General features: G+C 33.7%; 1 protein-coding gene across 12 annotated transcripts in view; it reads right to left on the bottom strand.

The window, feature by feature from the left end:
- Positions 1–15,114, bottom strand: part of ABI1 (abl interactor 1) — a 101,083-nt gene that overhangs the window by 13,908 nt on the left and 72,061 nt on the right. For 5 of the 12 annotated variants that reach the window (XM_010995670.3, XM_010995669.3, XM_010995675.3 and 2 more), the window contains exons 3-7: positions 13,329–13,505; positions 8,705–8,719; positions 7,876–7,976; positions 6,457–6,597; positions 3,724–3,824 (exon numbers count right to left, since the gene is read on the bottom strand). In XM_010995670.3, coding sequence (XP_010993972.1) covers positions 3,724–3,824; positions 6,457–6,597; positions 7,876–7,976; positions 8,705–8,719; positions 13,329–13,505 — 535 coding nt within the window. Of the gene's footprint in view, positions 1–2,740; positions 2,822–3,723; positions 3,825–6,456; positions 6,598–7,875; positions 7,977–8,704; positions 8,720–13,328; positions 13,506–15,114 lie in introns of all 12 variants that reach the window. The other 7 variants (XM_010995672.3, XM_010995671.3, XM_010995677.3 and 4 more) reach the window with 2 other exon arrangements.

The raw sequence follows: 15,114 nt of genomic DNA, 5'->3' as shown, positions 1-15,114 counted from the left end.
TACCTTCCAAAGGTAACTCAAGATTCACATTATCATCCTTAACATCTAACCATGACAGTACATAAAAAAACAGCATCCTAGTTTCTTTTCATTCAACTGTCTAATTTAACTTCTCCTGGAAGTCATGCAAGTTATTAGAAAAAATACAGCAGAGGTTGTTCATGAAAAGAAGTGCCAATATTTAACATTTTGGAGCTCCCAAGCATAGGTAGTCACTATTTAAATCATCTACATGCTCATTTTCTAAACAGAAACATACTTTTAAATACTCTATTCAAATTCCTTCATGAATGAGTAATTTTGAACAACTAAGATTTCCAAAGAGCTAAGAAGTGACCCTTTAACCATTTTTAACAGAAATCTCAGTAAAATGTTTTTTGTATTTCTTTGACTTGTATAAAAAGTCTATAAAATCCAAGTTACTTTTATTGGTGATTTAAAACCAAAACCAAACTATTTACAGTAGTTCTAAACTATGCCTGTTTTAGAACTTAATATCTTATTATGAAATAAATCATAATACCAAAGGGTATGTGATTGATACATAATTATATATGATATATAAATAATACATATAATATATACAGTTATACATACTAATATAGTCTATATTTATAATGGTTATATGTATTTTTTCATAAATACTATATATATAAAGATATATATATATATATATATAAATATAAATATAAATATAAATTAAAGGAAAAATTAGATAAATACCCAGCTCCAAGAAACAGAATATTACCAGTATCACTGAAGCGTCCTATTTGCCCCTTCTGGATCCTAAACTCTAAAAGATATGTGTTAAATGTTCCCTTTCTTCACTACATATAGTTTTTTTTTAAATCACAGATACTTATAACCTCAAACAATACATAGAGATTTTGTAAATTTATAAATTTTCATAATAGAATGATTATGTATTCTGTTGGATTGCTGTTTTCCTTTGATATTTTTTAAGATTCATCCATGTTGGTAAGTATATCAATGTATCATTTTTATTGCTTTCTTTGCATGTGACCATGCTATAATTATTTATCCATTCTACTGTTGCATCCTGGGTTGCATGCAGACTTTTGCTAGTATTATTACCACTACTATGAACATCCCTAAATATAGTGCCTAAGTTTCTTTAGAACAGTGATTCTCAAATGTCAGCACTGATGAGGATTTCATCCTGAGGGCTTGTTATAACAGATTGCAGGGCTCCAGTCTCAAGAGTTATGAATGAGGAGGTCTGGAATGGGACCTGAGAATTTACATTCCCAACTAGTTTCCCCATGATGATGCTATCAGTCTAGAAAATCATTCTACAAAAACCACTACTCTAGAACAGTGGTTTTTAAAATCCATGGTCTTAGGGTCCACTCTAAAGTTAGAGAACCTCAAAAAGCTCTTTGAGGTGGGTTATAGTGAGGTAACTACCATACTAAAAATTAAAACTGATTTATCTTTAAAGCACATGAATACACAAATACACATTCCACTGGCTGTCAAAAATGATGTTATCATACGTTATGTAGCCTCTGGAAAAATCCACTGTGTACTTTTACTAGAATGAGAATGAAAAGGGCAAATAAGTCTTAGTATTATTATGGGTATAGTTCTGACCTCAAGAACCCCATGGAAGGATCTTGGCAATCCCCAGGAGACCCATTACCATATTTTGAGAACCGGTACTCTAAAGTAAGTATCTAGAAATGAAACTGATAAATCTAAGCTAGAAACCTGTTTCAACTTGACTAGGTAAAACATATTATTTTCTAAAGTGAGTATGTCAACTAATGAATTCCCCGCAGCGATGCACTTTTCTGTTAGTGAACATCTTCAACAATATTTGGTGTTAGGAGACTCCTACATTTTTACCTATCTGGTAGATTTAAAATAGTATCTCAAAGTTTTTATTTTCATTTTCCTGATTATTATTAGATTGAGGGCATTTTTTTTTCACATGGACTTTCTACCAACAATTTCTATTATTACTAGGGTCTTTTTTTTTATTACCTCCTTTTGCTCCTTCTCCTTTGAGTACCAGTGCCCAGGTTTTGAAAAGAAGTTGCTAGATGGCTGTATTTCACAGAAACTGACACTCAGCTCTCATTACTCAAAACAACCCTATCCATTTCTACCCAAACGCAATTGTACTTTTCTAGGCTGACGGTTTTATACTGCGTCTATATTTGGAATTCCTTATATGCTCAATCCAGTCCCTCCAACTTGGGAATAATTTAAATGTGTTTTATTGAAAAGAGTTTCAAGGCATTCTCAGACACTGTAAGTACTGGGCTATTTCAGCGTTTTTCAACTGTGATCAGAGCACCTCACACCACACATCCTTTTCCTTTTCATTTTTCTTCCTCCTGTCCCCTGACTTCACCCCCATTTCTTTGTTGTATATACCAGGGAGTTCCAAATCAAGTTTCACTTAAAAAAAAAAAAAATACTGCATTACTAATAAAAAAAAATTTCTGAACAATCACTGCTATAATTTTCTTCAATGCAAACCATGTTAAATTGGTTATAAACTAGGCACAGAAGCATTTGGCATCGCAGAGAAGTTTCTGTGTAACTTCAGAGGCCTTTCACCAGAAGAAATTAGTGGTAAATTAGATTTAATATTTTAAACTTTGTATTACCACCTACAACCTAGTATCTATTAAAAGCTAGCCATCTACCAGAGGGGTTTATTGTGAATTATGCAAAGTAAGTTAGGTCACTGCTGGTTATGCAGTCTCACCTATCCCTGCGCTCACTGGGAGCAGGGGCGCAAGAGGGGGCGCTGGTGCAGCTCCAGGAGGAGGAGGGACAGACACGTTTTCTAGTAAGATAGTTTATAATTCTGCTCAGAGTGCAAGAAAGAGAACTAACCATTCTGAAACAGTAAGAAAGTACACTGTTTTGGAAAGCAGAAAAAAAGAAACACACCCATATGTAAAGCACATTCAAGCGAGTAAGAATTTTACTAGATAAAAAGGCCACTGAGTTCACACTTGCATTAACTATAAAATATGCCTGTTTTTATAAGCTTTTTCTCCTTTCTCAACAACATCCTTGAGAAGCTAAGAATTTTTCCCTAATGTTTTGATTATCGAACTTAGTTTTTAAATGTATATTTTTAACACCATAGAGTTTTCCTTTCATTTACTAAAAAAATCAAGAGATCAATTTTATGCTCTGCAATGATTTCTCAAAATTTTAAATAATCTAAAAAATAAAAGAGCTTTTCCTAATTTAATCCCATTTTATATTCATGGCATTTTATTGAAGTATGTATTGAATATCATACATAAATACAGTAAAGTCACAGAACCAGCTAATACCAGAGTGATAAACTAGCCTACAAGGCCACATCAAAGCTCAACGATACCTAACTCACATTAAAGACACTGATCTTTTGGTTGAATTATCAACAATACTGGTTGCTGTTGAAATAATAAATATCATTCTTGACTTGTGCCAGAGGCAAGTATTTCTAAAGCAAAATTGTCAAAAAGTTATTCAATAAAGCTATTTAATATGCTATTTTATATGTAAGGAGAAACAGCTATAAAATTATAGACTGAAAACTAATCAAAAACTGTTTTTGAATTTATTCATTTTCATTCCAGCAACAATCACATAAATCTAATCATTTTATCTAACAGAACTAAATTAATTCAGACTTCCATAATAAAGCTCATAAATACTACCACATATTAAAGTGAATTACAGGTAACATACCTGGCCCAATAGTGGGCGGTGAAGGTGTAGGCACGGCAATGGGGATGCCAATACTGCTGCTTCCACTGTTTTCCCGGCTCCCACTTCCTCCACTGCTTCCACTGCAAAGGAAAGGGAAAAACTGTGAAACAGACTGCAATTCCAGAGATTTATCCAAAAAAAAAAAAAAAAACAACAAAATCAACTCAAAGCCACTCAACACTCTTTTTATATGTGTGTGTGCATGTGTTTTTATATAGATAGATAGATAGATAGATAGATAGATAGATATACACATATACATATATATACACATATACACATATATATATAAACTGTTCAATACAAAGTTTAACCCTAATACTTGAAGTGGCTCTCTGTTTCATTCTATTTCTCCATCTACTGGAAACCAATATAATCATACAGTACTCAGAACTATCAAAAGAGATCACTGAGAAATGAATGACCAATATCATAATATAATACAATGAGTCAACAAAGATTTATTTAAAACCTAGTAGAAACAGCAGTGAACAAAGCAGGTATGAACTACATTGTCACAGAACTCTTAGTTGAGAATGGGGGAAGTAGACATTAAAAGATAGTGTGAGGGAAGCCACAAAAGATGCAATGGAAGTTAATGAAAATGGTAACCAGTTTTAGTCTGAAATCAGTATGTAAACCTCCACTCACCTGAAACAATGGTGATAAAACAAATTTTTGGAAAAAATGAGCAAATGACCAAAAAAAAAAAAAAGACAATAATGAAGTTTCTGGCAAGGAACATCCTAGAACAGTCAATACTGTTAAACTCTAACCAATTCCCTACTATTCTAATCCCTACGGATTTCCTGTCCCTGCAGGTGTATGATTTTGCACTGACCAGCTTTAGTGAAGTGAACATGCATGTGAATACGTACACAGATGTACATATGTGCACACGTGCAGCCTTAAGCTCCATATTATATGTTTTAAATCACATCACTGGCTCAACAGGCCCAGAAACCCAACAGGGCAAAGATATGCACTGCACAGATAAATTTTTTTCTCCAATATGATAATTCTATAATTACATAATCACACACTAATACAAGGGAGAAAAGTGATTTATATAACAAAAATAGCTTTGATGTGAAGGCCTCTCTACTCTCTCAAGCTGGCCAACACTCTGCTTTGTGCCATCACTGCATCGTAAACAGATGAGTATTTCTGCACTTAATGCTCTTCTACAATTACTGGCTTATGCGCCTTTTTCTAATGAAGGTTGGCAAGTAAGAGCCTGTGGACCAAATGCGGCCCACGGTCTGATTTTTATAACCTGTGAGCTACGAACATTTTTTTTTTCACATTTTAAATAGTTGAAAAAAAAATCGAAAGAGGAATAATACTTTACAATACATTAAAATTATATGAAATTCAAATTTCAGTGCTATATATAAAGTCTAACTGGAACACAGCCACACTCGTTCACTTACATGCTCCCGGTGGCTGCTCTCATGCTACAATGACAGAGCTGAGTAACTGCAGCAAAGACCATATGGACCACAAATCCTAAAATATTGACAATCTGGCCCTTTATAAAGAAGTTTGTTGATCCCTGTTCTAACAGAATGAGCTCCTGAAAAAAAGAACTGTTTCACTGGTATATCCCTGGTAGTTAACGAAGTAACTCTTAACAACTGGTTGTTGAATATGATTAAACTATTACAGCATCCATTACAGAGGAAAAACATAGTTTGATATAATAATTCAATAACAGACATTATTTTTTTAAAAAACAATTTTTTCCTCTTTGATCTCATAGTAACTGGAGATATCGATATGACAATCTAATTGCTAACAGTAGCAGTAACAAACATCATTTACTTAGCACCGAAGAGCTATGGAACTGAATCCCCAAAAATGACTTTGCCAGGTTGTACCTCTAATAAAACCAATGTAAAAGTCAAGATGAAGAGAGGTTCCTTGCCCAAGTTATTAAGTGAGAGGTAAAATCAAAGAACAAGACAGATTAAGCTATACAGTAAATTTGTCTGGCTTTATAGAAGTACCCCAAAATAAAGTAGCTACTTTTGGGGGGAGGAGAATAGAGGCAATAATTGGAAAAGGGATGCTAATGTTCCATTTTCTGATCTGGGTGATGGTTACATAAGCGTGTTCAATTTGTATTAATACATCAAGTTGCTATTCTTAACAAAGTATACACTGTTCTCAATATATGGTATGCTCCATAATCAAGTTTTTTAAAAAATCTACTGGGTAGCTGATTTCTAGAACTTTTTTTGGTAACAATTTATATAAGAACATTCTAGTAGTCAACTCTCTGAAGAAATTCTTCCCCAGATCTAAACTAAGTCTTCTTTCCTCCAGCCTCTTGAAGTTTAAATCACATTGTATATTTCTGATCTCTAATCTTTTATCCAGAGAATTTAAGAGTGGTTACCTTGATCTTTTCTAAAAGATTGTTTTAAAAAACATTCTTTAGCCTTGATCCAAATAAATAGTTGTACTTCTGTCAAAAAGAAGGAAATACAAGCAATCTGCTAGTGGTATAAGTAGATACTAAAAAAAATCTGAAAAACAGAAGTTACGACACAAATTTACAGAAACATACACAATACTATTACCCTCAACTTTTACATTCAATATCAGCATTCAAACAGCACTTTACCTTTACCAGCAACTTTATAGGAGTTTTTCACCAGCCAAGAATGCACATTCTCAGATGTTCAAAATCTCAACCTGAAAATTTACCTGTGTGTCCTTGGTCTCTGATTTAAAGAAGCCGTCCTGCCCGGACTGTGCTGACTTCCAAGCCTAGCAGGACTTGTCATGTAGTCATTAGGAACTGTTGGAGGTTTAACAGGTTCCAGGGTTTTGTAAGGAGTATTTCGTCTGAAGAAACATAACAGAGAAAGGAATAATGAATAAGAAAAATAAAACGGTATTTTTCCCCAAATTTGTGACTAGGTCTTTATAACCAAGTATAATACAAGCTTTTTTTTTAAAATAATAAAGTTTGATTTAAAAGATGTTTTAAATGGGGTATAAGAATTTTGTTAGTTTAACACAAAAACTAAAATTTGTTACCTTTTCTTAGGAAAACCTTGGAAAGGGTAATTTAAAAGTTCAACCTTATTTCTAAAAATAATGGTTATAATTTTTAAATGCTCAGTAATATCAAACTCTGAAATATACATTATTCCCAGCTCAGTAACCCACAAGCTGCTGTCCTTGTATATTATGGAAGCTACATAGCTCCCCTGCAACTTATTCCTCCCTCAATACGGAAACGTATGGACAAACACATTCTGATCCTGGATGTGATGTCATTAATTTCTCAATAAACGATTTTAACTTTTCTGTTTAATAACTTCATATGTTTTTTTCAGGGGCAAGAGGTTTACAGAATGAAAGCAGAAACTAAGGTCCTCTAAAAAAGTTGACTGCTGATCCCTGTTACTATAGAATAACAATTCCCCACCCCTCCACCAAACACAAGGAGTGTAATTTTCCATAATAAGGTGAATAATCTTTCAGAAATGTCTTACCAAGTATTCAATATTTGAATTGCACAGAAAACTGAGAAGGAAGAAGCAACAAACTGTTGTCTTTTCTACTTCTTCACTGGCCTTCTGGAAGCTACTCTGGTAAGAATGCCCCTAAGACTCCAGCAGAAGCAGTTAGGGACTCTTTGCCTTGAGCACTTCTAAGTCTCAAGTGAAACAGAAATAGGGGAAACAGAAAAACTGCAGGCTACCAAGCCAAAATACACAAAATAGACCACTTATTCAAAGTCCCGCAATATAAATATTGCAAATACATGTAAAGACACCAACCATATATAGAACGCTCTGGTCATTTCATTTTAAATAAACATGTCAGATTTACATATATATTTTTTAATGAATTAGAAGATAAAAAATTTAAAAATGTTCATTTACACACATACAAAAGAAGATTTTTAGTACAGAGTTCTTTAGAGAATATTACAGAACAAACAGGCAGATTCATTTTGGATTCTGTTCAAGGAAATAAGAACCAAAATGAATTTGTGGAAGGTAGTGTCACATAGAGAGGGTCAGTCACAAGGATCCATGCATTAACTTAAATTACGAAACATCCTTTCCTTTAGTATGCAAACTCTCTTGTAAGATGTAGCTGAATTCTTACCCCAGCGTTCCCCGGCCTGACATGGGAGGACTCGGTGGTTTCTGAGTAGGAGGATTTGTTCTCGACAGTGTGCCAGTTCTTGCGGGCTGGTTATTTCCATGCTAAAATGTGGAAAGAAAAGAGTTTATTTTTATATCAAATTGTTCTCTGGGTGTTTTGACACCATGTATTATTATTTTTTTAATATCAGAATGTGAAGTAAGGATTCCCAGACAGTTTTAATAACAGACTTTGGTACTACATTTTAAAAAGTCAAGTTATCACTTACACTTGGCTTTTCTTATTATTTTGTGCCATTCATACCAATTTATTACAAAATACAGGTAACATTATTAAATTTTATACATTATTTTATTGTTAAAACACGTTTACTGAGATCTAACATACCTGCAATTCAAATACTGGGTATTCTGAAATTTTTGAAATGTGTGCATGAATATAAACCACAGATCTCAGTGTCAACTGCTTAACTATCCATCTGAAAAATCATCTTTCCCAACAACTCAGTAACAAAGTCACATATAATGTCTGGGAAACCTCCTAACTGTAAGTCAATAAAAGCAAGGCAACTATCAAAAAATGAGCAAAGCAATAAATGTTAGCAAAATTAATGTTCCTATATAAATGCAGATGTCAATATATCTTTGATATATTAACACATCCAAGCTAAATGTTGCTGATTTGAACTGAGTTTGAGTATATTTAATCTACATAAATCCTATGGGGAAAAAGCAGACAGACACAGGAAAAGTTTTCAAATTTTAGTGGCTCTGCAAGCCTCTATTGACATAGAGGGAATACTGTGGATCAAATAAGTAGTATCTCTTACCTTGGCTTTTAGCCACTTTACGTTGGCAAAAAAAGGGGGGGAAAAAGTAGAAATTAATTCTGGATACGTTATATCTGATAGGACAGGTTTACATTTACAGTCACTCAATTCATGTTAACAAGCTTTTTACCCAGCCAGATTTCGCAAAGTTTGTAAAGGAAAGATATTCATAGGCAGTAGGGAAGTATCACGGGTATCACATACTTTTTCAAAGTAATATACTTACAAGGAAATCACCACGTAATTATGCCAATCTCACGTAGATCCAATAATTTCTAAGGTCAGTATTTTATTCTATGATACTAACCCAACAAAATCATAGATGATTAAAAAAAACAAAACTGATTTAAACACAAACACTATACCTCATTAAACGTATGGCTACTTTAATACATCAGTGACCAAGACTCAGACTTCTGGAAAATGACTGCCCATGTATGACTACTCATTATTTGAATAGTAGTATGATATTTTAAAGTGATAAATTGCAAATATTAAAATTCAAAATTCAGAAAAGGACCTAGCACCTCAGTTTTTAAAAACAAAATTACAAATCACAATAATAGCTTAGCCAGATTAATTAAGAAACAGAGTCGGAAAACCCTCTCATGTGAGGGTTTTCTGTGCAATTCAAGCTTATGAATCTAAATCTCAGGCAGGCCAATACTACTAGGAACTTTTAAGTTGCTTTAGCTCTAAATTTTCTTCTGAACAAATCTGGCCATAATACAAAACAGAAGAAAAGCTGCTCTGAATCTAAAGGTTACTTCTATGAAAGCCGGCTAGCCTGTATGTACGAAACGATGGGTCGAAAGCACCACTGCTTATACCGTACCACTTAAGAGAAACTATTTTCAGGTTGCAGAGTCTAACTTCTTCTAGATATTTGAGAGTCTCAAGTTCTTTCCATAACATTTGCCATTCTAAACACGTATCTATCATTTTTCAAGAGACCATAAAAGCAACATTAAGAAAATCATTCAAAAAAGGAATACACTTTGCCTTTGATATATTCTCATTTCTAGAAAGAAACTGTGCTAGAATTTTGGTATTCTTTAATGTTTGTTTAGAATGATGTGGCTCATTTTTATCTAGATTAAACAACATCTGGAATTCTACCTAGACGCTACATTTCACACCTGGATTTAGAAATTAAACGTGAATAACCTTATTATCCTTGAAATAAGATATATTAATAAGATAGCATTACAATACACTAAATAAATACTATTCTTTGGTAACTTAGAAATATTCTAAATATGACCACACATCTTCCCTCATTTGCTATTTCAAGCAAACAAAAAAACAAACAAACAAAATAGCATTTAAGTATAAACTATGAAATGAAATAATGAAAGGAAAATTAGATTGGGAATAAAAATTCTAGTTGAACTCTGCTACTTTGCAATAGTGTAACCTTTAACCTCTCCCGTGGAGCTCAGCCTCCTCTGCTAAGTGTGTGTTTATGATACAGATGAGAGGGGGTTCGGGAGTGCTGGAAGGAAAATGACCTCTGTATCTTACAGCTCAAAACACTGTAATTGTTATTCACAACCTAAAAAATTTTCCACTTAAATGTCTCCCAAACACATTCAAAACAAGGCTTTTTATTTCCTTAAGGTATCACTTCACTTTCTTAGTATTTACATATCTGGATGAATCATCTTACCATTTCCCTAGACTCGTAGGTGGAAAACAACAGAACTCTCTCTGATTCCTCCCCACCTGCAGGCCCTCAGTAGATGAACAGACCTGCACACCACAGGTACAGAAAGTATGAGGCCTATTCTTTTTTTTGGAATGATTCATTAGCTCACTACTCTATTTAATAAAATCAAAACCTTTTAAAAAAAAGCATTCCTATGAATTATAAAGCTTTAGTGTCTCGACTAATAAAATGTAACAACTCCTGGATCACCTGGTCTTTCAAAGGCTTGAAAACAAAGTCCTTCATAAGCTATGAACCAGACTATAAAGCTCTTAATTGTTTATCAGAAATAAAGTTAGATGTTTCTACTAATACTCAAGCCTTCTCTAGCTCACTCTGAAACCTTGTGCTCCTTTTTATTAGGATGACCTTCAGTATTTTTATTTTTATTTTACTTAATTAGGATGAACTTTTTGTTCATTCTCTTTTCATTCTCCTTTTGGCAAATGTTCTAATGTTTTCTCTATGCAAGGATTCTCTTATTCATATCTTACATTGTTTCCAAAAGTCAAACCAAACTTAAGACATTTTTCCATATTTTAAGTTCTTACTAAACTTACGTGTACCATCTATTTCATAGCATAAAATGCACTGACATAGAAAATAACATTTAAATGACTAATATAAATACCAAAACACTAAAATTTACATCACAAAGGAAAAAATATGATGGAATATTAATCATGGAGTACAGAAACCTTTACATAAAATTTGGTAGCTGTAAGAAGTTTGGATACAATTTAACAGTCTGTGTATATTTTTTTTAAATACCAAAACATCAAAGTCAAAAGCCAAACAGCAGCATGAGAAAATATTTGCCAAAATATAAGGAGCTAATTTCCTCGATAGAAAGAACCCTTAAGTCAGTAAGAAAACAAACTTCTAAACAGAAAAGTAGGCAAAAGATAAGAAAGTTATTCTAGAACTGTAAGTAGAGTGTCTTCCAATACTTAAAACACTGAGTTTAAAATAACTTCAAACTTTTCCCTTTTGTAATTTTGACTCTGGCATTTGTTCATTAATTACTACCCAAATTTCCAATTTTCACATATCTCTACAATCTTTAAGAAATATTGAAGCCAATGATTTTTAAGGGAAATAAAACAGGAGAAATAAAGCAGCAATGAGACTCCTGGGGGAAAAATAATTGTGTGTTTGTATAACAAAGAAATCAATATGGACAAATAAGCCATATATCAGCTTTTAAGATACACTGTTCTCACAAACCACCCACTCTCCTACCCACAGAAATACATTTCAAAATAGTCCATATAATAATGTAAATGTACTTAATGCCACAGAACTAACTGTACACTTAAAAATAGTTAAATGGTAAATTTTGTTATGTATATTTTACCACAATAAAAAACTTAAAAAAAAAATCTGTGTCTAAAGTATCCAAATTACAAAATGTAGATTGTCACTTTCAGTGTGTATTATGCGCTTTCAGTATACATTATGCTGTGTTTGTATTTCCCATTTTATACATACATAATGACACAGTTAAATTATCTCACTCAAAGTTTCCTTATAAAATCTGGTTTCATCTTATACTCTGCTAAGTACTATGTATTAAACTGTGAAACACAATTATCAGTGGAGAGATAACAGAGGATATTCACTTCGAAGATGGTGATAGATTTTTTTTTATGAGTGTGTACTGCTTTGGCAGCAAGAAAAATCAAGATTAAACAAAAGGGGAAGTGAGCAAGTGAGAATGTGTGCGCTCATATCTCTGTACAACATGTATACGTATCTATACATAATTTTCACTCTCAAGACAGGTAATAATACAAAAGAAGTTCTTCCAAAATTCAAATTCTATAGATCAATCTAGTCTAAAATACCTTAAATTAAAATTGACTTACATTCTTATACAACCCTAGCCATATCCTTGGGTAAAAATATAAGAAACAAGTAGCTTCCTCTACATTTGCAAAGTGCTCCCACTTCCAAGCGTGACAGTGAAGGGCAGATTCCAACAGTCTCAGAGAAGAGCAGAATAAAGAGCAGTGTTATCAGCTACACTCCCCTCTTGATCAGGAACCCCAGACAATTCATATGGAACAAACCCAGCAATAGCATCAGTCAGATAACCAGCTAGGAAAAACTTCAAGATTCTAGCTGATTCCTAACAAATTATTCTGGACACCAGAAACAAAATCAAATAATGATCCCCTAGGAAAGGGACTACCAAATTTCAGCAGAATAATTTATCCTGAGCAGAGATGGCTGAAGAATTCAGGTAGTTCCAGATGCTTGCAAAATAACACACGAATACCTAAAATGATGACAGGCTGCAGGTATCCTTCAAGAACAGCTTATTTCTGCAAAGCTCAAAAAAGGACATGGGCAACATATTACCTCTTTCCTAAAAGGCTGCTGGGGCAGGGGATTCCAGGAGAGTGGGGAGTGATGCACAGAACAAAAATACATATAATTGTTTCATTTTCCATAAATTGCTGAAATTACATCCCTATCTACATCGATGCACTAATATACACACATATTTAGAAATAAAAGAATGAAAGTATTTATAAATTATTTTCTAAACCAATTCTGAAAAGGATATACATTTCTTATTTTTAAATATTTATTCAGTAGCGAAAGCAAGACTTGGCATCCACAACGCAAATTTGTAACATTAGTCTAGGATTCAAACGGCTTAATTAATGAATAGCTATTTCAAGTCATATTATCTTCTTGAATACTGCCTATTCCACAGGTAAAATTCTACCCCAAGCTTATATAATACACAATTGATATTAAATAAATGTTCTATGAAAACTGTAATGCTAGTTACAAAGAAAATCTATTAATTCTTTAAGAAAATCATCTTTATCACCATGTTTCTTATCCAAAATATTTACTGAATATGCAAATTATTTCCAGTTGATACAATATAAAAACGCTCACCTTGACACCATGGCCCACGTCATCCAGAACTGTGTAGTCAATAGGTTTCCGAATATACCTTACAGGACGCTCCATATTTGCAGGTGCTATTATTTTGTGAGTTCTTGATGTATTCTTATTTGTTGTCAAAATACCAATTTCTCTTCGAGCCACTTTCTCTTTATGAATGTCCACAGTCTGTATTTTACATTTGAACAAAGCAGGAAAATTTTATTTTGCATAGTAAATAATATACATGATATTCATAAGTAATAGACCATAAGACTGTATCATGTCTATTTTCCTGTGAACACTGTATCTTCCCCTTAAAAATTAAGCAAAATAGTATCTTTGAGGCTCAAGACATGTACTATAGAAAACTGATTAAAAGCACAAACTAATTTACTGGTTTTGATTCCAAAATGATTCTCAGGAAAGCAATTTTCTTTCCTAAAGACCTGGTGTGCATGGAAAGGGAAGGGGACCTGCTCTGTGTAGCTTACTTTATTTTATAGGGATACAGACCAGAAAAAAAATCAATAATTACAGCTTGATGAAGTAAGTGCCAGAATGACACATGGACAGTTTATTTGAAATTACTCTAAAGGTATTCAGAGCAAGCTATCCAACTAGGTTGAGAAGGCTTTACAGAGTAAGAAGGTTTTAAGGCATCAATAGGAATATAAAAGGCAAACACAAACATCATTCAAAGCAAAAAGAACAGTATGTTGCAGCAAAGGTGTAAGAGGAAAAAAAAAAAAAAAAGAAGAGCAGAAGTTACAATCTGGTAGCACACAGTCTATAAACATCTATAGCCAATCCAGTACCTGCCTTCACAACTTTAAAGTTTTCCCCCCTTATTTAATTTGTCAAAATTTAAAAACTGGATAGCAGTCAGTACAAGAGAAATAATTATACAACCTCTCAACAATTTAAACTTTGTCCTAACAGTAATGAGACACCAGTAACAAATTTAAATTGAGTGACATCATCAGATCTGCATTTTAAAAGATCCCTCCAGCACAGGTTTGGGGACAGACAGAAGCCTACTGGCAGTGAGAACAGTTAGAAAGCAATTATAATAGCCTACATGAGAAAATGCAAGGATACGGACTGAACTGAAAGCAGGGGAGGGGTGTGGTGAGGTGGGGTGCAGGGAAGCTACTGTCAGAAAAAAAAAAAAGTTTAACAGTGTATGCATTTTTGCACATCTTGTGAAAAAAAAAAAAAGGTACTGACTCCCTCAATTCTGCATATTTATATAGTAAACAGCCTTAGAAGATATAGTGTCTCCATGCAGAGGAAAAGGCAGGTTTGTTTACTGTCCAGTATAATAAAGATAATGTCACTCCCCAGGGCAAAGGTCAGGAAGCCTTCCTGCCCATTATAAAGGATCTGGTCCCCAAGGCTGGGAGCTCCTTTCCTATAACACACCCAGTTGTGTGTGCAGGCATCATCTGGCTCTTTGCAGCATCCTGTAGAAATTGGGGCTGATTAACTGACACTCTGGCTACTACCATGAGTAACGACATCCTTTGTCTCTGACCCAGGAGTCTCATGTCCCCTACTAGCATCCATGGAATTGTGGAGGGCTAACTTGTTCATTTCCAAGAAGAGTAAAATCTCAAACCCTTCACAATTTTTGAGTTTTGGTAATGGTGGAATACTGACAAAGGAAAAGCTTTCTGGAAATAGAATGAAACGACAGTTAAGAGGAATTGAGAGAAGTCCACAGGAAAGGTGAATGAACATATTGACCAAATTGTACAGTCAACCAGGCAATGTCTGGTCCTCTCCTTTATTGCCT

The sequence above is a fragment of the Camelus dromedarius genome, chromosome 26 (genome assembly GCF_036321535.1).
Source record: "Camelus dromedarius isolate mCamDro1 chromosome 26, mCamDro1.pat, whole genome shotgun sequence".
Taxonomy (NCBI): Eukaryota; Metazoa; Chordata; class Mammalia; order Artiodactyla; family Camelidae; genus Camelus; species Camelus dromedarius.
This window is presented reverse-complemented; position numbering and strand designations above follow the sequence as displayed.